Source organism: Bufo bufo, chromosome 2 (assembly GCF_905171765.1).
Source record: "Bufo bufo chromosome 2, aBufBuf1.1, whole genome shotgun sequence".
Taxonomy (NCBI): Eukaryota; Metazoa; Chordata; class Amphibia; order Anura; family Bufonidae; genus Bufo; species Bufo bufo.
The window spans coordinates 841,674,302-841,701,630 of record NC_053390.1 but is presented as its reverse complement, the minus strand read 5'-3'; the positions used below and the strand labels follow the sequence as shown (position 1 = coordinate 841,701,630).

General features: G+C 46.8%; 1 protein-coding gene across 2 annotated transcripts in view; it reads right to left on the bottom strand.

The window, feature by feature from the left end:
• The window catches only part of LOC120990594 (zinc finger protein 420-like), an 89,614-nt gene that overhangs the window by 39,197 nt on the left and 23,088 nt on the right, over positions 1-27,329 (bottom strand). Inside the window, exons 1-5 of one of the 2 annotated variants that reach the window (XM_040419514.1) lie at positions 18,474-18,511; positions 17,779-18,093; positions 1,805-1,942; positions 1,539-1,700; positions 1,264-1,455 (exon numbers count right to left, since the gene is read on the bottom strand). In XM_040419514.1, the coding sequence (XP_040275448.1) occupies positions 1,264-1,455; positions 1,539-1,700; positions 1,805-1,912 (462 nt within the window). In that variant the 5' untranslated portion in view covers positions 1,913-1,942; positions 17,779-18,093; positions 18,474-18,511. Of the gene's footprint in view, positions 1-1,263; positions 1,456-1,538; positions 1,701-1,804; positions 1,944-17,778; positions 18,094-18,473; positions 18,512-27,329 lie in introns of those variants that run through there. The other variant, XM_040419513.1, reaches the window with a different exon arrangement.

Genomic DNA, 27,329 nt, shown 5'->3' with positions numbered 1-27,329 from the left:
CCAAAGCTTTCCTCTTCTTCTGGTGAAGCCATTCCTTGGTTGATTTGGATGTCTGCTTTGGGTCGTTGTCATGCTGAAAGATGAAGTTCCTCTTCATGTCCAGCTTTCTAGCAGAAGCCTGAAGGTTTGGGGACAATATTGACTGGTATCTGGAACTGTTCAGAATTCTCTCTAGCTTAACTAAGGCCCCAGTTCCATCTGAAGAGCAGCCCCTTGGCATGATGCTGCCACCACCAGGCTTCACTGTGGGGATGGGGTTCTTCTGGTGATGGGCAGGGTTGTTTTTGCACCAAACATATATCTTTTGGAATTATGGCCAAAAAGTCCAATCTTGGTTTCATCAGACCATAAAACCTTTTCCCACATGCTTTTGGGAGACTTCAGATGTGTTTTTGCAGAATGTAGCCCGGCTTGGATGTTTCTCTTGGCAAGAAAAGGTTTCGTCTTGCCCCTCTGCCCCATAGCCCAGACATATGAAGAATACGGGAGATGGTTGTCACATGGACCACACAGCCAGGACTTGACAGATATTCCTGCAGCTCCTGTAATGTTGCTGTAGACCTCTTGGTCGCCTCCCAGACCAGTTTTCTTCTCGTCTTTTCATCAGTTTTGGAGGGACGTCTAGTTCTTGGTAATGTCACTGTTGTGCCATATTTCCTCCACTTGATGATGACGGTCTCCACTGTGTTCCACGGTAGATCTAATGCCTTGGACATTCTTTTGTCCCCTTCTCCTGACTGATACCTTTTAACAATGAGACCCCTCTGATGCTTTGGAAGCTTTCTGTGGACCGTGGCTTCTGCTGTGGGATGTGACCAAGAACATTTCAGGGAAGACCAACTCGAGCAGCTGCACTTTATCTGGGGTTAATTAGAGGCCCTTTACATGATGGCCGGTGTATGCTGACTGCGATCTAACAAGATTCTGAATGTGATTGCTTCATTCTGAACACAGCGACATCCCCAGTTATAACAGGGTGTGCACACTTATGCAACCACATTATTTTAGTTTATTTTGTTTTCTTCCCTCCACCCAAAAGATTTCAGTTTGTTTTTCCGTTGAGTTGTACAGTTTATAGGTCACATTAAAAGGTGGAGAAAGTTCTGAAAGGATTTCTCTTTGTCTCATTGTTTTACATCACAGAAACCTGACATTATAACAGGGGTGTGTAGACTTTATATATCCACTGTATATTCCAGGAGTCCTGCATCATTCACTGGTTTTACTAATGCAGACAATACTGACGTCTTGTGAATCTCTCACCTCTCCAGTGATCAGCTCGATTATCTCTAGGGTCAGGTCCAATATCCTCGCTGTCATGCGGTGCCGGTCCTTCTCCATCTTTTGTGGATTATTCTCCATTCTAACATTCTTGTACAGGTCCTTATGTCCTTCTATATACTCCCACTCCTCCATGGAGAAAAAGACGGTGACATCCTGACACCTTACAGGAACCTGACAACACAATGACACCGTCATCACCCAGACCCCTCCAGCGCTGTTACTGGAGAACCTCCCAGTATTCCCAGCAGTGTCACCTCTCCAGTCAGCAGCTCCATCATCTTGTGGGTGAGTCCTAGGATCTTCTGCTCATGTATCAGGGGGCAAGTGGGAGGCTCTGTAATGGGGGTCTTACCCCACCATCCTGACTCATGGAGGGCCACACACTCACCAGACGACTTCTTCACTAGGGTGTAATCCTATGTATGGAGAGACGCCGATCACTACATATATTCCAGGAGTCCTTCATCGTTCACTTTATTTTATCAATGGAGACAATACTGACGTTTTGTGAATCTCTCACCTCTCCAGTGATCAGCTCGATTATCTCTAGGGTGAGGTCTAATATGCTCGCTGTCATGCGGTGCCGGGCCCTGGCCATCTGTGGTGGGTCATAGATGTAAAGGACCATTGTCTGACTTCATCTGTCATACACCTGAGGGCAAACAAGGAGGACTGAGCAAAAAGAAGAACATCTAATCTGAAGAGGTGCATAACTGTACATATAAGAGTCCACATACTTTAAGGGCCAGCCAAGACTGAGGTGCCTTCCTTAGTTCCTCCGACCCTCAACGAAGCGGAGAGACTTATGTTCTATAGTTCCCTTTGTTAACCTCTTTTCTTTTAGAACTGTTGTGCTTGTTTTAGGTCCTTTTATTTAACTGCTGCACCTTGTTCCGATAAAGCCTAATACTTTAGTATGTTTAGTCCTTGTAGGCCTTAAGAATCCATAGCCTTTCAGAGAGTGGTTAATCTGTCTGACACCTGACAGTAGTATGTGCCGGAGTGGCAACGATGGGTGTTCAGTGTATATTTGGGATACAGGAACTGTGTTTGGGATGCAATTTATATTCAGTTTGCAGCCTGAATGTAAACAGATTAACCCCTTACAGTTGCTCCCACATCACGTGCTGGTAGAGTACACACGTGATATGAAGCAACAATTTTGTAGTCCTTCCCAACTCCAAATGTGGCAACCAGAATAACTCCCTGGAGCAGAACTAGAACTGCTAACTTTTTTTTTTTTTTTTTTTTAGTATCTTTATTACTTTTTTACAAACAATAATAGTTTTTACAACAATTTAATTCATTTACATACATATAAAATCCCCCCCTAAGCTGCCGCAAAAAATAAAAATCTCTAATAAAAATAATAATTTCTCTCCCCAATCTCTCCCCCCCCCCCCCTCCATCATTTAGTTTAGACATTTCTGCCATATTCTGGCAAATCTAGATATATTTTTTTAATTTACCAGATGAAATTCCTCACTGGCCACGAGAATCTAGTGGACCTCTCCCATTCATCAACCGTGGGAGCAGCACTCCCCCCCCAGGGACGAATACTACATCTCCTAGCACAGAATAGAAGTTTAGATGCTGCTATCTCCCGGTGTTGAGGGGGGTCCACTCTTTCCATCACCCCCAAAATACAGTTTTCTAATTGACTTTAAACCGATGATATTCCTCTATTTTTCCGTTTACCTTTGCCCAGGACTCTCGAATTCTTACACATGTCCAAAGTATATGTGTATCGTCAACTGCAACTCTCCAAACACTCTGGATTCAGAACACTTCATTAGAACCTTAGGAGAGTAGTAGAGGCGGTACAGTCTATGGAGTTGGATAATTCTATGCAAAACATTCTTTGAGACCCTGCTTTTCTCCTGTATGGCCAGTTCCCAGAATTCTTCCCGTTGGGGATTTATAACCCCTTACCAGGGCCGGCCGCCCGGGGCGCTGTCAGAAGGGGGGCGCCCTCTTGTCGTTTCTCTGCCTGTTATTACTGTCGTGCCGTGCGCCCTGGCACCCTCCCTCTGAGATCTCGCCGAGTCCTCTCACTCTTATCTACAGTGTCCACAGCTCCGGTACCTGCGGGCGGCACTTACTGACTTCACGCGCCTGCTCCTCCCACTAGGCGGCGCAGGCGCGTGACGTACAGTGAGTGAGCGCCGCACTGCCTGCCTGTTACCGCCCGCCCTGAGCAGTTTTTTTGACACTCGCCCTGAGAGAAGTTTTACCTAGAACCTGCACTGCCCCTCACCACTTCTACATTAAAACTACCAACTGCTCTGCTCTTAGTTTTTTGCCTGGTGTCAGCGCCATCATGTTTACTAGTGGTGTCGATAGGGTGGTGATTTGTGCACCTTTTCCTAACATTTTCCTCAGTGCTTGTTTCAGTATCTGTAAGATCTTCATAGGGAGTTATATCCCCCTCCTTCCATACCTGGCCCAGTTTGTATGTTCCGTATTTCCACCAGATTCTGTAGTTCTGTAAGACAAATATTATCCCACAATATGGTACCAATACGGGGCCCGCTCTGCCACCACACTTCTCTAGCTTCCTTCCAACTCAAATATTGATGGCTTCCCCTCCCGCTGTTGCATCAAAGTACCTGCCTCCAATGTCTGGAAGAGGTTACATTTTTCCGATCTTTTGTTAATCTCCACCATCATACTCTTGGCGTACTACTACTCCATGTTAACAGATTTTTTTAAATGGTCGGAACTAAAGTAGAGCTCCAGGTCTGGTACTGATAGTCCACCCTCCTTCTCGTGAATGCACAATATTTGTGCCTTTATCCTAGTTTTTTCCCCTCGCCATATTAGATCCGATAGTAAACTAGTTATTATTTAGAAAATTCTTTTTGGAATAAGCACATCTTCACCAGTGAGATACGACCCGCCATTGAAACCTATCATTTTTTCTAATTTCCTTTATTTTTGGAACCACGTTCATCTGGAGGTAATCTCTGAAGTTTGGGGTGATATTAATACCTAAATACTTAACCGGATCATTGATCCTTTTAATTTCAAGTGTTCCCGATCTGAAATCATACAGGGGATCAATCGGGACACAGGCGGATTTAGACCAATTTATTCTAAGTCCAGCAAATTTACTGTACTGATCAAAGACTTGGAAGCTGCTAGTTATCGAACCATGTGAACCCACAAACAGCATAATATCATCTGCATAAAAGGGCAATTATTTCCGTATGTCTACCAGACTTAAACCCTACAATTTCTTTATCCTGCAAGTGGTTCCATGGCTATAGTGAAAAGCAGGGCAGAGAGGGGACAACCCTGTCTGACTCCCCCGCCAATGTGTATATCGTCAGAATGTTCTCCATTTACTGAGATGTCAGTGTACAATAGATTTACCCAAGAGATAAAGTTTTCACCAAATCCCATTTTCTTCAGCGTATTAATTAAAAAGGGCCATTCGACAGCATCAAAGGCTTTTGAAGCGTCTATAGTTACAATCATTCGTTCCCCACAATAAGATTGTCGGCTGTGGTCTGATCCTCATGAATGAGCCCCGCGACCACGCTCCCGAGTCTGGCTGCCAATTCCCGGGCTAGTATTTTATTATCAGTACTAATCAGGGAAATAGGGCGATAGGAGGCTGGATCCTTTCCAGGTTTTAAAAGGAGTGCGATTAGGGCTTCTCGCAGGGAGTCTGGCCGTTTTCCCACCCACATAGTGAGCAGTTTTGGTATTAGTATTTCCCCAGTCGTCTCCATGACAGCACAAACTGAGATTGCCTTCCTCTGATAGGACAGGAAAAAGCACACAGAGAGGTTAAAACCCCACCCCCACCCCTCATCGCCAGTGTTTTTTCCTGTCCTGACAAGGAAGGAATGCCAGAGAGGTGCTGGGAGCTCTTCTGGGTTCCCTAGTCCTTTTTTTCTTCGGTTTTTACCTTTTTTCTTCTCGCCCTGCTACGGCAGGGGGTCATCCGTTAGACCGGAGGTCGGTTCCGGGGTCCGGCTCTTCCCTCCTCCAGGTGCGGTCTATGCCCGGGTCACCCTCATTCATGGTGACCCCGGCGAAAATTCCCTCTGCGGCGGCCCAGGCGGGCTTGAAGCAGTGCGGTAGGGCGGCTGGAGCGACGCTATGACGCGCTTCCCTCCAGTCGCCAGGTGATGACGTCGGACGCCGGGAGGCGTGGCCAGCGTCGTGACGTCACGGAGGCCGCAGCCGGCGCCAAATTCAAAAAGGGACACCGATTCGGACCGCTCTGAGGCCTCTACGATTCACCCTACCTGCTGACAGCATCGTAAGTGGACGGGAGCTGAGAGGATGAGCGCCCCTACCACCACTGGCTCGGGTCCTGAGCCCCCTACCACTCTGGGCGGTGTGAGTAGCCTGCTGGCACCTTTTCTTATTGCATATTTTCCCTGCAGTGGCTGACCCTTTCCTCCCTTGTGTGTTGCAGGGAGAAAAGGAGTCTACCTCCTCTGTTAAATCCAAACCCAGGAAGTGCGGCGTCTGTTCTAAGCGCCTTCCTTCCTCAGGGTCCAAGTTACTGTGTAAGGACTGCACCTCTACCGTGGTGAAGGCAGAGTCCTCTAGTTTTATGGAGGAGATCAAGACTCTGGTCAGAACGGAGGTCCAATCAGCGTTGGCCGCTAGGGACCCCCCTGCCTCCCCTATACCCCAGCCCTGTCAGGGCCACAGACCACCCTCCTCCAGAGGCCTGGACTACTCCGGGAGTGATCTGGACTCGGCCGACTCTGTTTTGTCAGATGCGGGGACTTCGGCTAGATCTCAGGAATTGGAGGAAAGTAGTGAGTACAGGAGATTCCTCTTTAACCCAGAGGATATAGAAGAATTGATCCGAACCATCAGGGCTACTATTAAGATGGAGGTCCCTAAGAGGTCCAAGTCAGTCCAGGAGGAGATTTTCGGGGGTTTAGGGGAGAGGCACAAATCAGTGTTCCCGGTCCCGGACAATATCCAGAAGATGATACGGGCAGAATGGGAGAAGCCAGAGAAGGGTTCCTTTATCCCACGGGGCCTCAAAAGGCGATACCCCTTCGACGAAGCGGACTGTGCCGACTGGGAGACCATTCCCAGGGTGGATGCTCCCGTCGCTAAGGTAGCGAAACGTACGGTCCTTCCGTTTGAGGACGCAGCGCAGCTCAAGGACCCCCTAGATAGGAAAGCCGAGAGTCTGCTCAAGAGAACCTGGGAAGCTACAGCAGCTCTCCTAAAACCGGGGGTAGCAGCGACATGTGTGGCTCGTACACTCGCGGTGTGGCTTGAACAACTAGAGCACCATTTAGCGAATAAGGCCCCTCGGGAGGAGATCCTGGATAGTATTCCTCTTCTGAAGAAGGCTACTTTCTTCCTTGCCGATGCCGCTGCAGAATCGGTTAGGCTTTCTGCCCGCACGGCGGTTCTGTCCAATACCACCAGACGGGTACTATGGCTTAAAGCCTGGTCGGGCGACTCCGTATCGAAAAACAGGCTGATATCCCTACCCTTTCACGGTCAGTACGTGTTCGGGTCCGACCTGGACAAAATCCTTGAGAATGCCACGGACCGTAAGAAGGGCTTTCCAGAGGACAAATCCAAGTCCAGGAGACAGTTTTTTCGGAGGCCCCAGCAGGATCCCAGGGCCAATAGGAGGAGCCGCGAGGGTCGCGGATTTACGAGAGGCGGGAGAGGAAAAGGTTTTTTCCTTAATCCCAACAGGGGAGATCCCTCTCCCTCTTCATCAAAACAATGACATCATCCCGGTCGGAGGAAGGCTCAGCTCCTTTCTAGGGGTTTGGGAGCAAACCATCACGGATCCATATATATTAGGCATCGTAGAACATGGCTACACTATAGAACTGGATTCCCTTCCTCCGCAGAGGTTCGTCCTGACCAAGCTCACCAGGGGCCTCGAGTCTCCCTTATCCGAGGGCGTAAGAAACTTATTACGCCTGGGGGCAGTAGAAAAGGTACCCGCCAGAGATTTGGGGAAGGGTCACTATTCCCCCTTATTCCTGGTCCGGAAATCGAATGGCAATTTTCGGACCATCATAAATTTGAAACCCCTGAACAAACACATCACCTACCACAAGTTCAGGATGGAGACAGTCAAGTCAGCGGTGAAGCTCATCAAGAGAGGGTCTATGATGGCTACAATAGACCTCTCCGACGCATACTTCCACATCCCAATACAGGTCCGTTCCAGAAGATATCTGAGGTTCGCGGTGGAGCAAGGCGGGACACTTTGCCACTTTCAGTTCAAGTGCCTCCCGTTCGGCATATCATCGGCACCCCGCATATTCACCAAAGTGATGGCGGAGGTCGTAGCCTCCCTAAGCAAGGAGGGGATAATAATCGTCCCTTACCTAGACGACCTGCTAATAGTAGCAGAATCCTCAGATCTCCTTCACAGACACATCCAGGTGGTTCTCTCGCGCCTCCAGAACTTGGGCTGGTTGATCAACCGGGAGAAGTCCGACATGTTCCCAGACCATCGGAAGGTATTCCTGGGTATTCTCTTGGATTCAGTTCTTCAAAAATCTTTTCTCCCTCCGCTAAAGGTACAGAAGCTGAGGTCAAGGGTCCTCCACTTCACCAAACAGTCCCGTTGCTCAATAAGGCAGGGCATGGAAATGCTGGGCCATCTCACCTCCTGCATCCCCGCGGTAGCCTGGGCCCAATTCCATACGAGGCCTTTACAGAAGCTGGTTCTAAAGCAATGGAATGGGTATCGATCATCCCTGGACCAGGGGCTGTCAGTGTCCCGGGAGGTAAAGGCTTCACTGGGCTGGTGGCTCAAGGCAAAGAACCTGGAATCGGGAGTTCCATGGAGGCAGGAAAGTGTGTTTTCCCTCACGACGGACGCCAGCTCTTGGGGCTGGGGGGCCCTCACGGCTTCGGAGACTTTCCAGGGGATTTGGTCCGAGGACCAGAGAGAGATGTCCTCCAACTACAGAGAGCTCCGTGCGGTGTGGGAAGGCCTCAGGTCCATCCAAATACAGGCCAAAAATCGCCACGTTCTGGTCCATTCGGACAATTCTACAGCGGTGGCTTTTATCCAGCACCAAGGAGGAACAAGACACGGTCATCTCCAGAGGCTCTCAGACCGAATCTTCCTTTGGGCAGAAAAGAATCTACAATCCCTTGCGGCAGTACATCTAAAGGGATCCCTGAATCTCCAGGCGGATTACCTCAGTCGGCAAAGTCTGGATCCAGGCGAGTGGTCTTTGTCCCAGATCGCTTTCCAACAAATTCGGGACCGTTGGGGGAATCCCATCCTAGACCTGTTCGCATCAGCAAAGAATCGCAAGGTTCAGAATTTCTTCTCCCTCAATCGGAGAGACCCATGTGTGGCAATAGACGCTTTTACCCAGAGCTGGACGACTGGCCTTGTCTACACTTTTCCCCCCGATACCAGTAATCCCAAGAGTGCTCCAAAAGTTTCAGTCCGAAAGGTGCAGACTGATTCTGGTGGTCCCATTCTGGCCCAGGAGAAGCTGGTTCGGGCTCCTCAGGTCCCTCAGCCCGGAAGATCCCATTCGTTTCCGGCCGGAGGAGGGTCTTCTAACCCAGGGTCCCATACCGCACCCCAATACCAACCTCCTCAAGCTGTCCGCTTGGATTCTGAGCAATCCCTCTTGCTAGGGCTAGGGCTCTCTGAGAGAGTAGTTAAGACCCTCTTACTCAGTAGGAAGTCTAACACCTCCAAAGCGTACCTCAAGGTTTGGAGGAAGTTCGCCTCCTGGGGAGGAGTCAGGTTCAACCAGTCCACCCCTAATATCCCGCTTATCCTGGAATTCCTCCAGGATGGGCTGGATTTGGGTCTTGCTCCTAACACATTGCGAGTTCAGGTGTCTGCCTTGGGGGCCCTCTATAATACCAGCCTCTATGAGGTCCCCTGGGTAGCAAGATTCCTGAAAGCGGCAGATCGACTAAAACCCAGAGTCAGGAATATGGTCGCACCATGGAACCTCAACACTGTCCTTTTAGGGCTGTCAGATGTTCCGTTTGAGCCTCTGCTCTCCCTATCTATTAAGTGGCTCACTCTGAAAACCATCTTCCTAGTGGCCATATCCTCCGCAAGGAGGGTTTGCGAGCTCCAGGCCCTGTCCATACAGGAACCCTTCCTCAAGGTGCTAGACGACAAGCTCATTTTCAAATTAGACCCCTGTTTTCTCCCTAAGGTGGTCTCCTCCTTTCATAGGTCGCAAGATATAGTTATCCCGTCTTTTTTTCCTAATCCTAAAGACGAGCAGGAATCTAGATTCCACAATTTAGACGTTAGGCGTTCAGTTCTTCATTATTTGCACGCCACGGAGGAATGGCGTATCGATAAAAATTTATTTATCCAATTTGCAGGTCCAAATAAGGGTAAGAAGGCAGCTAAGAGCTCTATATCCCGCTGGATTAGATGCACCATTTCTGAGGCCTATAGAGCTTCTGGCAAGGAGGCTCCTACATCCCTTAGAGCCCACTCGGTTAGATCGGTCTCCACTTCTTGGGCTGAGAGAGCCTCTGCTTCGTTAGAACAGATCTGCAGGGCAGCTACCTGGAAGAGGGCCCACACCTTCACCAAGCATTATAGGGTGGATGTGTTTGCTGACGAGGACTTGGCCTTTGGACGTAAAGTCCTAGGTGCTGTAGTCCCCCCCTAAGTTACTTTGTTAGTTCTCAGTTTGTGCTGTCATGGAGACGACTGGGGAAATGAGTATTACACTCACCGGTAATCCGGTTTCCTGGAAGTCTCCATGACAGCACAACTTTGTCCCGCCCTTGTTTTTTTCTCTGTCAATAGACTATTTGGCTAGCTTTATGTTCTACCCCTTGTCCTAGTCCTGTTATAATACACTGGCGATGAGGGGTGGGGGTGGGGTTTTAACCTCTCTGTGTGCTTTTTCCTGTCCTATCAGAGGAAGGCAATCTCAGTTTGTGCTGTCATGGAGACTTCCAGGAAACCGGATTACCGGTGAGTGTAATACTCATTTCTTTATATTGTACATATACCTCGAACGGAATACCGTCTATTCCCGGGGCCTTATTTTTGGTTATCCTGGATAGTGTATCCTCTACTTCTAGAGAGGTTAGGAGAGTTTCCAAACACTCACATTGATCTGCTGTCAATCCGGAGATAGATCCGTCGTATCTCCTCTGCATTCTTATTAACCTTACTACTGTATATATCTTCAAAAAAATTTTTTAAACTGTTGTATTTTTGCCGTATGTGCAGTAGTTTTTTTGTCCCGATTCATCAGTTAAACAGTAAATATAACCATTCCCTCCAAATGTCAATCCACCCCATTTCCTCAAGCTCGAGTGTTACCTATTCTACATCTGTCTGTTCTTCCATCCATTACAGTGTGGAAATCTCCCATAACTAAGTGATTTATCCCCCGCATTAAGTGCAAAATCGTGTATTTTTAATAGAACATCATTCTTAAAGGGTGGCGGTATATAAACACCAGCTATTATTCATTCTCTACCTTCCAGTATGCAATCTAACAAGACGTAGCGGCCCTCCCTTTCACTATTTTAATATAGATATCCCCATGTATTACTATACTCACACCCCTCACATATGATGAATATACGGCCTAGAGACCCCAACCACCGTCTCATCTGTCAGGTGTGTTTCTTGCAGGAAGAAACCTATGTACAGCATCAAAAACAGCCAGTCTCTTTAAACCTCTACTCAAACCCCTAATATTCCATGAGACCATTCTCATGAGTTATTGTTTGTAGCTCAACCCATTTCCAGAATATTAGCGAGAGCGAGAGCGAGAGAGAGAGAGAAAGAGAGAGAAGAAAAGAATAAATAAAACACACAGCACCCCACACACAACAAGCGGCAAGCATAACTCCAACCCGACCCTCCCACCCCAAATGAGCCAGGGTAACCTAAGACCTGGTTCTCTGACTTAGCATTCCCCTCTCGGCCCCCGCCCGGCCCTATTCCTGCTCAGCTCTTGATCTTATCTCTAACCCTTTCCCCCTCTCGGCCCCCGCCCGGCCCTATTCCTGCTCAGCTCTTGATCTTATCTCTAACCCTTTCCCCCTCTCGGCCCCCGCCCGGCCCTATTCCTGCTCAGCTCTTGATCATATCTCTAACCCTTTCCCCCTCTCGGCCCCCGCCCGGCCCTATTCCTGCTCAGCTCTTGATCTTATCTCTAACCCTTTCCCCCTCTCGGCCCCCGCCCGGCCCTATTCCTGCTCAGCTCTTGATCTTATCTCTAACCCTTTCCCCCTCTCGGCCCCCGCCCGGCCCTATTCCTGCTCAGCTCTTGATCTTATCTCTAACCCTTTCCCCCGCCACTTCTGGTGAATCAAAAAAACATGTTTTGTTTTCCCATTCTAACCTCAGCTTAGCCGGGAACAACATCGAGTATTTCACGTTCTTTAATCGCAGTGTTTTCTTCACTTCAGCAAATCGGCTCCTTTCATTGGCCGTTTGTTTTGCATAGTCAGAAAACAACATTATCGTAGTATCCCCCTCATCCTCGTCTCTAACCGATAGAAGACTTATCATCATTACTCTCGGCCTCGTTCCTGGGGGAGATGTCTTTGCCGGTATTCTATATACTCTTTCCACAAAGTTTTTATGGTATGAGATGTCCTGGCCTAGTTGTTCTATCAACCACGTTTGTATAAAGGCGCAGGGGTCTTGTGATAGGAGCGGCGGATCACCATTACCGTACCCCAGCAGAACACAGCGCTTTATGTCCTCCGAAGTGATAGGAGCGGTGGATCACTATTACCGTCCCCCAGAAGAACACGGTGCTTTATGTCCTCCTCTGATGTGATAGTAGAGGCTGATCACCATTACCGTACCCCAGCAGAACACGGTGCTTTATGTCCTCCTCTGATGTGATAGTAGAGGCTGATCACTATTACCGTCCCCCAGCAGAACACAGTGCTTTATGTCCTCCTCCGATGTGATAGTAGAGGCTGATCACCATTACCGTCCCCCGAGAAGAACACGGTGCTTTATGTCCTCCTCCGATGTGAAAGATACAAAACATCTCCCTAAAATATCTAACAGTTCAAAAGGAGGTTCACACAGGGCATTAAGCACTAAAGGTAAGATCCCAGGGCAGGAACAGTTTGTCTTAGATGGCCTTATTCAGGATATTGCTAAGATAAGAACTGAGCTATAATGAGTGTTTACAATGTCAGAGAGCAGAGATAAGGAGCCATCAGCTCCCCAACTGAAGGAAGAGAGAAAATCCAGAGGCTGCTACTAGAGCATCTCTGCTCCGTACAGAGAAAAGTGGTCCATTTTTTCAATAAAGACCAATTGAAAAAACATTTTTTTTTTTAGCTCAAAATGAGTATAATGCAATAATAAAAAAGAAATTGCCCCCAACGGTGTACATAGACTTTAACCCCAGGTCAAAATCAGCCTGTAGAAATTCCAGTATGTCTGCAACTGAAGGGAAAAAACAAACAGGATGATTACTTTTTAGCCAAGACCCATATTTTTTATATATGGCAGAGGTTACTGGTTTATGGCTGGCCTGTAGGGTAGACTATGCTTCTTTAATATTTGCCTCACAGGATCCATGTAATCAAATCCAGTATCTGCACCTCTGGATATCTGAGGTCTTGAAGGTCTTTTGTCTTGGGTAGGACCATCAGGTCTTCCAGGGACAAGGGTCTGAGGAGAGGTAACCAGTTTCTCTTTGGCCGTGATGGTGTGATCAAGATGATTTTTGCTGGACTGGTGCAGATCTTTCTGAGTACTGCTGGAATAAGCAGAAAGGCATACGCTAAGTTCATGTCCTATACCTAGAGAGTACATCTACTCCCCTGGGGTTGTAGCTGGGGTTTAGTGAGAAAAAAAAGTTGCCTGTGTATTTTTATTTTTATATGGCGAACAGATCGATCTGTGGTAAGGCCAATTTTTCTGATGTTTGAAATGAGAATCCTCTCGGACAATAGAGCAACAGTATCTTAAGTGTTGTCCTCTTAGGAGAGGTTTGCCTTAATTTAGGGATTCTAATATTGCCATTAACTCCCAGTAATTTAAGGATTTCTCTGCCATTTTTGTGACCAATGGTCTTGAAGGTAGGTAGCCTTTATCTCGGCTCCCCATTCCTTTTTGCTGGCATCTGTGGTGACAACTAAAGATGGATTCAGAGTCCAAGAAACTCCTTTTTCCAGATTTATTGAATTTGTCCACCATAACAAGGATTTCTCTGTTGCTGTCTGCAGGGATATTTTTTTTGTCCTAGTAATGGTGGTCCCGGTTCCAGTTTAACAAGATCATCTGCTGTAATAGTCTGGAGTGAAACTGGGCCCATGGTATGGTGGGAATACATGAGGTCATGAGGCCTAGCATGCTCATCGCTTCCCTCAAACAGCATACCTTCTTTTTCCTTAAGGTTGTAAATCCAGAGATCATCATCTCCTGTTTGGTGGAGGGGAGGAAAGACATTTAATGTCCAACAGAGTACCCAGAAATATTGTCTTAGTGCTGGTGAGTAAGTTTGATGTTTCGTAGTTGACTATCCAACCTAATCTGATTAGTAGAGATAAGGTCACCTGTAGAGGAATGTGAAGACGTTGTTCCAACTACACCGTTAACAAAAAAATCATCCAGGTATGGGATTATCGTTCTAGTTATTGTCATAGATAGGCCATTATCTCCACCATCAGCTTTCTGAATACACAGGGGGCCGACGATATTCCTAACGGTAGGCACTGAAACTGGTAGCACCCAATATTGCCCCTCACACCACTATGTAATTCTATGGTACGGATGTCACAGCATGGCATCAGTCTGAGACATCCGTTTACATAAACGTAATGTGAACCCACCCTTATTGGGAATCTCAGAAATTGCTAGTAGTATGGATGAATGTAAATGTGGTAGTAGGTGTCCTTCAAGTGCTTTCCAATGCACATTACTGCCCCTGGAACTATTAGTAGTGTAGTCATCTTGACGGACTAGATTTTGAACCTCAGATGATATTTTAGATTTAGGATAGTCCTGTGGGGTCCCAGCACTGGCATCATTGTTTACCTGATTTATTTTTGTTGGGGTTAAGGAGGAACCCTCTTCCTCTACCCCCTTAGGGATAGCTCCATCTTCCAGTCTTTCCTTTCCCTCTCCATAGTATAGTATTCCTGAGGATTTACAGAATGGCTGGGGTTGTTTTGGTTTCTCTTCTGGGGAATTCTCTCTCATCAGCCGCTCTTTCCAGTAACTTGTCCAGTTCTGGGCCAAAGACATAAAAATCACAGAAAGGAGTCGGACATAAAAGTCTTGGACAGGGGACGTAGCCTCCAAGAACAAGTCAAGCCACAGCGCACGTCTTGCCTTATTTCTCAAGGTTCCACTTCCAGCTGCAGAACGGATAGATTCCGCAGAGGCATCCGCCATGAATGCGGTTATCATTTTCCGTAATGGAAGAGACGCCAACAGAAGACATATTGAATTCTGGATCCTTAGGCGGTGGTCCTATTGGTTCAACCACAACATCATAGATCTCGCTATGGATGTGGCGGCTATGTTGGCGTTTATTACTACCGCTGCTGATTGCCATGTTTCTTTAAAAAGGCAGTTGGTCTTTAGGAGAAGAGGAATCTTCAAAGGGGAAGGTTGTCTTTTTTACCACCTTACCAACTGGTATGGCAAGTTTTGGAATTTCTTACCAAAGTCCAGTATGAGCTTCATCAAACAAGAACCTATCCCTGGATTCCCTTGGAATAGATCATTTATTTTCTGCATCATCCCAATCCTCTAGCTGTTGCAAAACTACAACTCCCAGCATGTTCTAATAGCTGTAGGTTGTCCAGGCATACTGGGAGCTGTAGTTCTGCAACAGCTCGAGGGCCGCAGGTTGGGCATCCCTGCTCTAAATTCATTTAAGTTTGCGTTTACAGGAAAGAGTTTTTTCTTCTTGGCTCTTAGTTGACCTGTGGTGATTGCGGGATCCAGATATTAAGATGATTGTTAGGAGTCGGCACCCCTCGCTTTCCATTCCCGTAGGGGGTCATCACCTCTTCCAGGTCCGTCCAGGCCGGAGATTGTAGCAATGAAAACCAGTAAGATACCAGAGCCCTACCATAAAGTGTGAAGATGTCGTGTACCAGCGTGATACAGACCAGACCTGTCAAGAGGGGTCAGGAGGAGGCTCGTGTCCTCTCCAGCCGAGGTCACACATGAAACCCCTATCTGGCAATATACCTCAAAGAAATACGTGGACAAATCCATATCTGAGCCACGTGCTTCCTCCTGAGAACTCAGGCCACGTATCTGCTTCCATGTTAAAACCAAATCAATCTCCGCTCAGTATCAGATAACTCCAGCCATCACCTCCGCCATGTGTAGTGCGTGTGCGCGACATTCAGACGGAGTGGATGGCGGTAAGATGAAATTGCTAGGGTGAATATCCCAAAAGATATTTCCATACAAAGATTTTGAGGCAGACTTGGTTTCCAGCAAGTGGTCGTAAACACGGTCATAGAAGGTCCTTCCCATCCTCCCCGGCCTCCTCTGACATCGCAAGTGGGGGGACGGGGGGGGGCGATACCGACCCTTTTTAACACATGCAGGGAGAGAAGCAAACGGTCATTCTTTGGGGGTCATTAGCTGATGGACTGACCAATATTTCTGCTTCCCCAGGTAATCGGACGTAACCGCCGCGTATTAAGTTCTGTTTTCTCCCTTTTATCTTCCACGCTGTTATCTTGCTTTGTCTGTTAGGTTTTTTATGATGACCCCATGGTTTGTACGCACTTGTCCTTTTTTTATATTAAAACTTCACTTTAATAAGAGCCTTCTTGTGTTCTAACGATTCCAGGACCTTAGAAGAAGCGTCACCTAGATTGAGTAATTAACCCTGTGAATGCTAGCAGCTGTAGAGAGTACCTAGGTGTTATTTCATGCAAGGTGTCTCGTCAGCCTGATAGGACGAGTGGTGGCAGCTAAGATTGATTCGTTTCAGATGACGGAGACCTGATAGAGGGGGGTCCAGTGTCACCCTGCAGGTGCCCCTCCTGAATCCAAGTCCCTGATCCTGACACATCTCACCGTTCTCGTCTGCTAGAGTCTCCCTAACCACTGTTAGAGTCCTTAGAAGAAGTGGATGGACCATCGCCCTTCCTCATCTGCAATCTCACCATCAGATATATTCCTGGCTCCCCTTTTCTTCTTCTTCTGACTCCTGGATCTTTTTGCAGGAGAAGGATGGGGGGGGGGGGGAGAGATATTGAAGGAATCAGGCCCGATACTGACCCATTAACCTCCTCTCTAATCATCTCAGATCCGTTCAAAAGGTCGGCTGTTCTTCCTTAAGCAAACTTGAGACACAATCCACACAGATCTGTTTCTTTTAAGCTTCCTGAAGTTTTTTACAACAGGTCGCACATTTCCACAATTTCGTGCTTTCTGTATGGGACTTCTGTCCCGGTTCTTTCTCTGTCTGATTAAGTGCAGGAGATAAAGGAATAAGGAATGTAACTTACATAGGCATGCCGGCGGAGTCTGCGTGGCCATCAGCTCTTGCAGGTATTTGGGCGTCCATAAAGTCAGTCTGACCCTAGGTCGAGTCCAGTCCTCTTAAAAAGGGGCTTACCTTATGGGGTGCTCATTCCTATTGGGATATTCAGTACCCCACGATGCGAGTTCTCCAAGGCCTCAAGCATTGCTGCTGCCGGCCACCATCATCTTCCAGACGCTGACGCATACCACGTTGTCATGCTGAGCTGTATCCGACGTGACCACATCATGTCCACCTGCAGCATGGAGGCCGGAACATACACGCAGCCCAGAGCCAACAGCTCCAGAAAACACAGCTGTGGAAAAATGGCTTCCCCACGGGCCAGCCATAAGGTAGTCTGGGAAGCTAGGGGACCACCTCACGGAGAGGTGACAGCTATGCCTATGGAGGACTGGGAGGAGAGGTCGGACACCCCCCACAACCCCGGTGTATACGTAAATCCCTATATCGGGTCGTCCTTTCTTCACGCCAGCAGGGATTCTCTCTGCTTCCATCGTAGGGAGAAGAAGAACAATGCAGAGGGGGGCGTGGGACCTTTTCATCTCTGTCCCTACAGAGGACTAGAAGGACATCCTCCTGTGGTGCCGTCATGGAAAATACAGTTCAAAGAGAAAAACATGTGCGATGCCATGTCAAACACCATTCCAAGAGGTTGAGGGTTAGAGGCCCCAGAAGATGCACATCGCTAGGGGCCCCGGAGGCGACACACCATCTCCACAGCCCCTATTTCGGCCACTGTCTCATTCGCTGTGGCAGCAACTCTGTTCTCCAATGCAGGGCTTATTCCTGACTACAATGCCTCTCACTGCCCATAGGAGGTCGTCCTAAAGGGGGAATCCCCTCCCCCCAGGGCGCCCTAAAAAGGGGGAATCCCCTCCACAAAACCCTGTCCTATATTCAACATCCTATATTTTAAATGAATAGAAATCCACTACCATACGGTCTCACAGTCCTTCTTCCGACCAATGAGCTGAGCAGCAGCCGGTCCACAGTGGAGACCTCTATACTGGTCTACCCTTACCTCTATCAGTTGTCTTTGGATGTTCGGTCTTCACAGAACTCGGAGATGCGGAACGCACCTCAACCCTTCATAATATTCAGTAAATCTCTGTGGGTGCTGACATTCTGGTCCGAGACCGCAGACGCCTCCTGAGGAGCTCATCTACATGAGCCACCAACGGTCATCTATAGGGCGTCCTCGCCATCAGCTGATCCAACCACCTCCTCCTCTACAGGGGACCTCACACATCCTGCCTGGAGGAGAAGACATGACCAAAGGGAGGGTCTCACAATGTCACCACCATAGGATATACAGCCATACCTGGGGCGGACCCTGCAGGATGATGGGGGTTGTAGTCACACTGTCCTCATGTATACAATGTCCTATACTATATATATACACACAGCACTACTGTAATACCTGGGGCGGACCCTGCAGGATGATGGGGGTTGTAGTCGCACTGTCCTCATGTATACAATGTCCTATACTATATATATACAGCACTACTGTAATACCTGGGGCTGACCCTGCAGGATGATGGGGGTTGTAGTCACACTGTCCTCATGTATACAATGTCCTATACTATATATATATATACACAGCACTACTGTAATACCTGGGGCTGACCCTGCAGGATGATGGGGGTTGTAGTCACACTGTCCTCATGTATACAATGTCATATACTATATATATACACAGCACTACTGTAATACCTGGGGCTGACCCTGCAGGATGATGGGGGTTGTAGTCGCACTGTCCTCATGTATACAATGTCCTATACTATATATATATACACAGCGCTACTGTAATACCTGGGGCTGACCCTGCAGGATGATGGGGGTTGTAGTCACACTGTCCTCATGTATACAATGTCCTATACTATATATACACAGCACTACTGTAATACCTGGGGCTGACCCTGCAGGATGATGGGGGTTGTAGTCACACTGTCCTCATGTATACAATGTCCTATACTATATATATACAGCACTACTGTAATACCTGGGGCTGACCCTGCAGGATGATGGGGGTTGTAGTCACACTGACCTCATGTATACAATGTCCTATACTATATATATACAGCACTACTGTAATACCTGGGGCGGACCCTGCAGGATGATGGGGGTTGTAGTCACACTGTCCTCATGTATACAATGTCCTATACTATATATATACACACAGCACTACTGTAATACCTGGGGCTGACCCTGCAGGATGATGGGGGTTGTAGTCACACTGTCCTCATGTATACAATGTCCTATACTATATATACAGCACTACTGTAATACCTGGGGCTGACCCTGCGGGATGATGGGGGTTGTAGTCACACTGTCCTCATGTATACAATGTCCTATACTATATATACATACAGCACTACTGTAATACCTGGGGCTGACCCTGCAGGATGATGGGGGTTGTAGTCACACCGTCCTCATGTATACAATGTCCTATACTATATATATATACACAGCACTACTGTAATACCTGGGGCTGACCCTGCAGGATGATGGGGGTTGTAGTCACACCGTCCTCATGTATACAATGTCCTATACTATATATATACACAGCACTACTGTAATACCTGGGGCTGACCCTGCAGGATGATGGGGGTTGTAGTCGCACTGTCCTCATGTATACAATGTCCTATACTATATATATACACAGCACTACTGTAATACCTGGGGCTGACCCTGCAGGATGATGGGGGTTGTAGTCACACTGTCCTCATGTATACAATGTCCTATACTATATATATACAGCACTACTGTAATACCTGGGGCTGACCCTGCAGGATGATGGGGGTTGTAGTCGCACTGTCCTCATGTATACAATGTCCTATACTATATATATATACACACAGCACTACTGTAATACCTGGGGCTGACCCTGCAGGATGATGGGGGTTGTAGTCGCACTGTCCTCATGTATACAATGTCCTATACTATATATATATATACAGCACTACTGTAATACCTGGGGCTGACCCTGCAGGATGATGGGGGTTGTAGTCACACTGACCTCATGTATACAATGTCCTATACTATATATATACAGCACTACTGTAATACCTGGGGCTGACCCTGCAGGATGATGGGGGTTGTAGTCACACTGTCCTCATGTATACAATGTCCTATACTATATATATACAGCACTACTGTAATACCTGGGGCTGACCCTGCAGGATGATGGGGGTTGTAGTCACACTGTCCTCATGTATACAATGTCCTATACTATATATATACAGCACTACTGTAATACCTGGGGCTGACCCTGCAGGATGATGGGGGTTGTAGTCGCACTGTCCTCATGTATACAATGTCCTATACTATATATATACACAGCACTACTGTAATACCTGGGGCTGACCCTGCAGGATGATGGGGGTTGTAGTCGCACTGACCTCATGTATACAATGTCCTATACTATATATATATATATATATACAGCACTACTGTAATACCTGGGGCTGACCCTGCAGGATGATGGGGGTTGTAGTCACACTGACCTCATGTATACAATGTCCTATACTATATATACACAGCACTACTGTAATACCTGGGGCTGACCCTGCAGGATGATGGGGGTAGTAGTCACACTGTCCTCATGTATACAATGTCCTATACTATATATATATATACAGCACTACTGTAATACCTGGGGCTGACCCTGCAGGATGATGGGGGTTGTAGTCGCACTGACCTCATGTATACAATGTCCTATACTATATATATATACAGCACTACTGTAATACCTGGGGCTGACCCTGCAGGATGATGGGGGTTGTAGTCACACTGTCCTCATGTATACAATGTCCTATACTATATATATACACAGCACTACTGTAATACCTGGGGCTGACCCTGCAGGATGATGGGGGTTGTAGTCGCACTGACCTCATGTATACAATGTCCTATACTATATATATATACACAGCACTACTGTAATACCTGGGGCGGACCCTGCGGGATGATGGGGGTTGTAGTCACACTGTCCTCATGTATACAATGTCCTATACTATATATATACAGCACTACTGTAATACCTGGGGCTGACCCTGCAGGATGATGGGGGTTGTAGTCACACTGACCTCATGTATACAATGTCCTATACTATATATATACACACAGCACTACTGTAATACCTGGGGCTGACCCTGCAGGATGATGGGGGTTGTAGTCACACTGTCCTCATGTATACAATGTCCTATACTATATATATACACAGCACTACTGTAATACCTGGGGCTGACCCTGCAGGATGATGGGGGTTGTAGTCACACTGTCCTCATGTATACAATGTCCTATACTATATATATACACACAGCACTACTGTAATACCTGGGGCTGACCCTGCAGGATGATGGGGGTTGTAGTCACACTGTCCTCATGTATACAATGTCCTATACTATATATATACAGCACTACTGTAATACCTGGGGCTGACCCCGCAGGATGATGGGGGTTGTAGTCACACTGACCTCATGTATACAATGTCCTATACTATATATATACAGCACTACTGTAATACCTGGGGCTGACCCTGCAGGATGATGGGGGTTGTAGTCACACTGACCTCATGTATACAATGTCCTATACTATATATATATATACACAGCACTACTGTAATACCTGGGGCTGACCCTGCAGGATGATGGGGGTTGTAGTCACACTGTCCTCATGTATACAATGTCCTATACTATATATACACAGCACTACTGTAATACCTGGGGCTGACCCTGCGGGATGATGGGGGTTGTAGTCACACTGTTCTCATGTATACAATGTCCTATACTATATATATACAGCACTACTGTAATACCTGGGGCTGACCCTGCAGGATGATGGGGGTTGTAGTCACACTGACCTCATGTATACAATGTCCTATACTATATATACAGCACTACTGTAATACCTGGGGCTGACCCTGCAGGATGATGGGGGTTGTAGTCGCACTGTCCTCATGTATACAATGTCCTATACTATATATATATACACAGCGCTACTGTAATACCTGGGGCTGACCCCGCAGGATGATGGGGGTTGTAGTCACACTGACCTCATGTATACAATGTCCTATACTATATATACAGCACTACTGTAATACCTGGGGCTGACCCTGCAGGATGATGGGGGTTGTAGTCGCACTGTCCTCATGTATACAATGTCCTATACTATATATATACAGCACTACTGTAATACCTGGGGCTGACCCTGCAGGATGATGGGGGTTGTAGTCGCACTGACCTCATGTATACAATGTCCTATACTATATATATACAGCACTACTGTAATACCTGGGGCTGACCCTGCAGGATGATGGGGGTTGTAGTCACACTGTCCTCATGTATACAATGTCCTATACTATATATACAGCACTACTGTAATACCTGGGGCTGACCCTGCAGGATGATGGGGGTTGTAGTCACACTGTCCTCATGTATACAATGTCCTATACTATATATATACAGCACTACTGTAATACCTGGGGCTGACCCTGCAGGATGATGGGGGTTGTAGTCACACTGTCCTCATGTATACAATGTCCTATACTATATATATACAGCACTACTGTAATACCTGGGGCTGACCCTGCAGGATGATGGGGGTTGTAGTCACACTGTCCTCATGTATACAATGTCCTATACTATATATATACAGCACTACTGTAATACCTGGGGCTGACCCTGCAGGATGATGGGGGTTGTAGTCGCACTGTCCTCATGTATACAATGTCCTATACTATATATATATATATACAGCACTACTGTAATACCTGGGGCTGACCCTGCAGGATGATGGGGGTTGTAGTCGCACTGTCCTCATGTATACAATGTCCTATACTATATATATACACAGCACTACTGTAATACCTGGGGCTGACCCTGCAGGATGATGGGGGTTGTAGTCGCACTGACCTCATGTATACAATGTCCTATACTATATATATATATATATATATACAGCACTACTGTAATACCTGGGGCTGACCCTGCAGGATGATGGGGGTTGTAGTCGCACTGTCCTCATGTATACAATGTCCTATACTATATATATACAGCACTACTGTAATACCTGGGGCTGACCCTGCAGGATGATGGGGGTTGTAGTCACACTGTCCTCATGTATACAATGTCCTATACTATATATATACACAGCACTACTGTAATACCTGGGGCTGACCCTGCAGGATGATGGGGGTTGTAGTCGCACTGACCTCATGTATACAATGTCCTATACTATATATATATACAGCACTACTGTAATACCTGGGGCGGACCCTGCGGGATGATGGGGGTTGTAGTCACACTGTCCTCATGTATACAATGTCCTATACTATATATATACACAGCACTACTGTAATACCTGGGGCTGACCCTGCAGGATGATGGGGGTTGTAGTCACACTGTCCTCATGTATACAATGTCCTATACTATATATATACAGCACTACTGTAATACCTGGGGCTGACCCTGCAGGATGATGGGGGTTGTAGTCACACTGTCCTCATGTATACAATGTCCTATACTATATATATACACAGCACTACTGTAATACCTGGGGCTGACCCTGCAGGATGATGGGGGTTGTAGTCACACTGTCCTCATGTATACAATGTCCTATACTATATATATACACAGCACTACTGTAATACCTGGGGCTGACCCTGCAGGATGATGGGGGTTGTAGTCACACTGTCCTCATGTATACAATGTCCTATACTATATATATACAGCACTACTGTAATACCTGGGGCTGACCCCGCAGGATGATGGGGGTTGTAGTCACACTGACCTCATGTATACAATGTCCTATACTATATATATACAGCACTACTGTAATACCTGGGGCTGACCCTGCAGGATGATGGGGGTTGTAGTCACACTGTCCTCATGTATACAATGTCCTATACTATATATATACACAGCACTACTGTAATACCTGGGGCTGACCCTGCAGGATGATGGGGGTTGTAGTCACACTGTCCTCATGTATACAATGTCCTATACTATATATATATACACAGCACTACTGTAATACCTGGGGCTGACCCTGCAGGATGATGGGGGTTGTAGTCACACTGACCTCATGTATACAATGTCCTATACTATATATATATATACACAGCACTACTGTAATACCTGGGGCTGACCCTGCAGGATGATGGGGGTTGTAGTCACACTGTCCTCATGTATACAATGTCCTATACTATATATATACAGCACTACTGTAATACCTGGGGCTGACCCCGCAGGATGATGGGGGTTGTAGTCACACTGACCTCATGTATACAATGTCCTATACTATATATATACAGCACTACTGTAATACCTGGGGCTGACCCTGCAGGATGATGGGGGTTGTAGTCACACTGACCTCATGTATACAATGTCCTATACTATATATATATATACACAGCACTACTGTAATACCTGGGGCTGACCCTGCAGGATGATGGGGGTTGTAGTCACACTGTCCTCATGTATACAATGTCCTATACTATATATATACACACAGCACTACTGTAATACCTGGGGCTGACCCTGCAGGATGATGGGGGTTGTAGTCACACTGTCCTCATGTATACAATGTCCTATACTATATATATACACAGCACTACTGTAATACCTGGGGCTGACCCTGCAGGATGATGGGGGTTGTAGTCACACTGACCTCATGTATACAATGTCCTATACTATATATACACAGCACTACTGTAATACCTGGGGCTGACCCTGCGGGATGATGGGGGTTGTAGTCACACTGTTCTCATGTATACAATGTCCTATACTATATATATATATATACAGCACTACTGTAATACCTGGGGCTGACCCTGCAGGATGATGGGGGTTGTAGTCACACTGTCCTCATGTATACAATGTCCTATACTATATATATATATATACAGCACTACTGTAATACCTGGGGCTGACCCTGCAGGATGATGGGGGTTGTAGTCACACTGACCTCATGTATACAATGTCCTATACTATATATATACAGCACTACTGTAATACCTGGGGCTGACCCTGCAGGATGATGGGGGTTGTAGTCACACTGACCTCATGTATACAATGTCCTATACTATATATATACAGCACTACTGTAATACCTGGGGCTGACCCTGCAGGATGATGGGGGTTGTAGTCACACTGACCTCATGTATACAATACAAATACTATATATATACACAGCACTACTGTAATACCTGGGGCTGACCCTGCAGGATGATGGGGGTTGTAGTCACACTGTCCTCATGTATACAATGTCCTATACTATATATACAGCACTACTGTAATACCTGGGGCTGACCCTGCAGGATGATGGGGGTTGTAGTCGCACTGTCCTCATGTATACAATGTCCTATACTATATATACAGCACTACTGTAATACCTGGGGCTGACCCTGCAGGATGATGGGGGTTGTAGTCACACTGTCCTCATGTATACAATGTCCTATACTATATATATACACAGCACTACTGTAATACCTGGGGCTGACCCTGCAGGATGATGGGGGTTGTAGTCGCACTGTCCTCATGTATACAATGTCCTATACTATATATACAGCACTACTGTAATACCTGGGGCTGACCCTGCAGGATGATGGGGGTTGTAGTCGCACTGTCCTCATGTATACAATGTCCTATACTATATATATACACAGCGCTACTGTAATACCTGGGGCTGACCCCGCAGGATGATGGGGGTTGTAGTCACACTGACCTCATGTATACAATGTCCTATACTATATATATACACAGCACTACTGTAATACCTGGGGCTGACCCTGCAGGATGATGGGGGTTGTAGTCGCACTGTCCTCATGTATACAATGTCCTATACTATATATACAGCACTACTGTAATACCTGGGGCTGACCCTGCAGGATGATGGGGGTTGTAGTCGCACTGTCCTCATGTATACAATGTCCTATACTATATATATATACACAGCACTACTGTAATACCTGGGGCTGACCCTGCAGGATGATGGGGGTTGTAGTCACACTGTCCTCATGTATACAATGTCCTATACTATATATATATACACACAGCGCTACTGTAATACCTGGGGCTGACCCCGCAGGATGATGGGGGTTGTAGTCACACTGACCTCATGTATACAATGTCCTATACTATATATATATATACAGCACTACTGTAATACCTGGGGCTGACCCTGCAGGATGATGGGGGTTGTAGTCGCACTGTCCTCATGTATACAATGTCCTATACTATATATATATATACAGCACTACTGTAATACCTGGGGCTGACCCTGCAGGATGATGGGGGTTGTAGTCGCACTGTCCTCATGTATACAATGTCCTATACTATATATACAGCACTACTGTAATACCTGGGGCTGACCCTGCAGGATGATGGGGGTTGTAGTCACACTGTCCTCATGTATACAATGTCCTATACTATATATATACACAGCACTACTGTAATACCTGGGGCTGACCCTGCAGGATGATGGGGGTTGTAGTCGCACTGTCCTCATGTATACAATGTCCTATACTATATATACAGCACTACTGTAATACCTGGGGCTGACCCTGCAGGATGATGGGGGTTGTAGTCGCACTGTCCTCATGTATACAATGTCCTATACTATATATATACACAGCACTACTGTAATACCTGGGGCTGACCCTGCAGGATGATGGGGGTTGTAGTCACACTGACCTCATGTATACAATGTCCTATACTATATATATACACAGCACTACTGTAATACCTGGGGCTGACCCTGCAGGATGATGGAGGTTGTAGTCGCACTGTCCTCATGTATACAATGTCCTATACTATATATATATACACAGCGCTACTGTAATACCTGGGGCTGACCCCGCAGGATGATGGGGGTTGTAGTCACACTGACCTCATGTATACAATGTCCTATACTATATATATACACAGCACTACTGTAATACCTGGGGCTGACCCTGCAGGATGATGGGGGTTGTAGTCGCACTGTCCTCATGTATACAATGTCCTATACTATATATACAGCACTACTGTAATACCTGGGGCTGACCCTGCAGGATGATGGGGGTTGTAGTCGCACTGTCCTCATGTATACAATGTCCTATACTATATATATATACACACAGCGCTACTGTAATACCTGGGGCTGACCCCGCAGGATGATGGGGGTTGTAGTCACACTGACCTCATGTATACAATGTCCTATACTATATATATACACAGCACTACTGTAATACCTGGGGCTGACCCTGCAGGATGATGGGGGTTGTAGTCGCACTGTCCTCATGTATACAATGTCCTATACTATATATATATATACAGCACTACTGTAATACCTGGGGCTGACCCTGCAGGATGATGGGGGTTGTAGTCGCACTGTCCTCATGTATACAATGTCCTATACTATATATACAGCACTACTGTAATACCTGGGGCTGACCCTGCAGGATGATGGGGGTTGTAGTCACACTGTCCTCATGTATACAATGTCCTATACTATATATATACACAGCACTACTGTAATACCTGGGGCTGACCCTGCAGGATGATGGGGGTTGTAGTCGCACTGTCC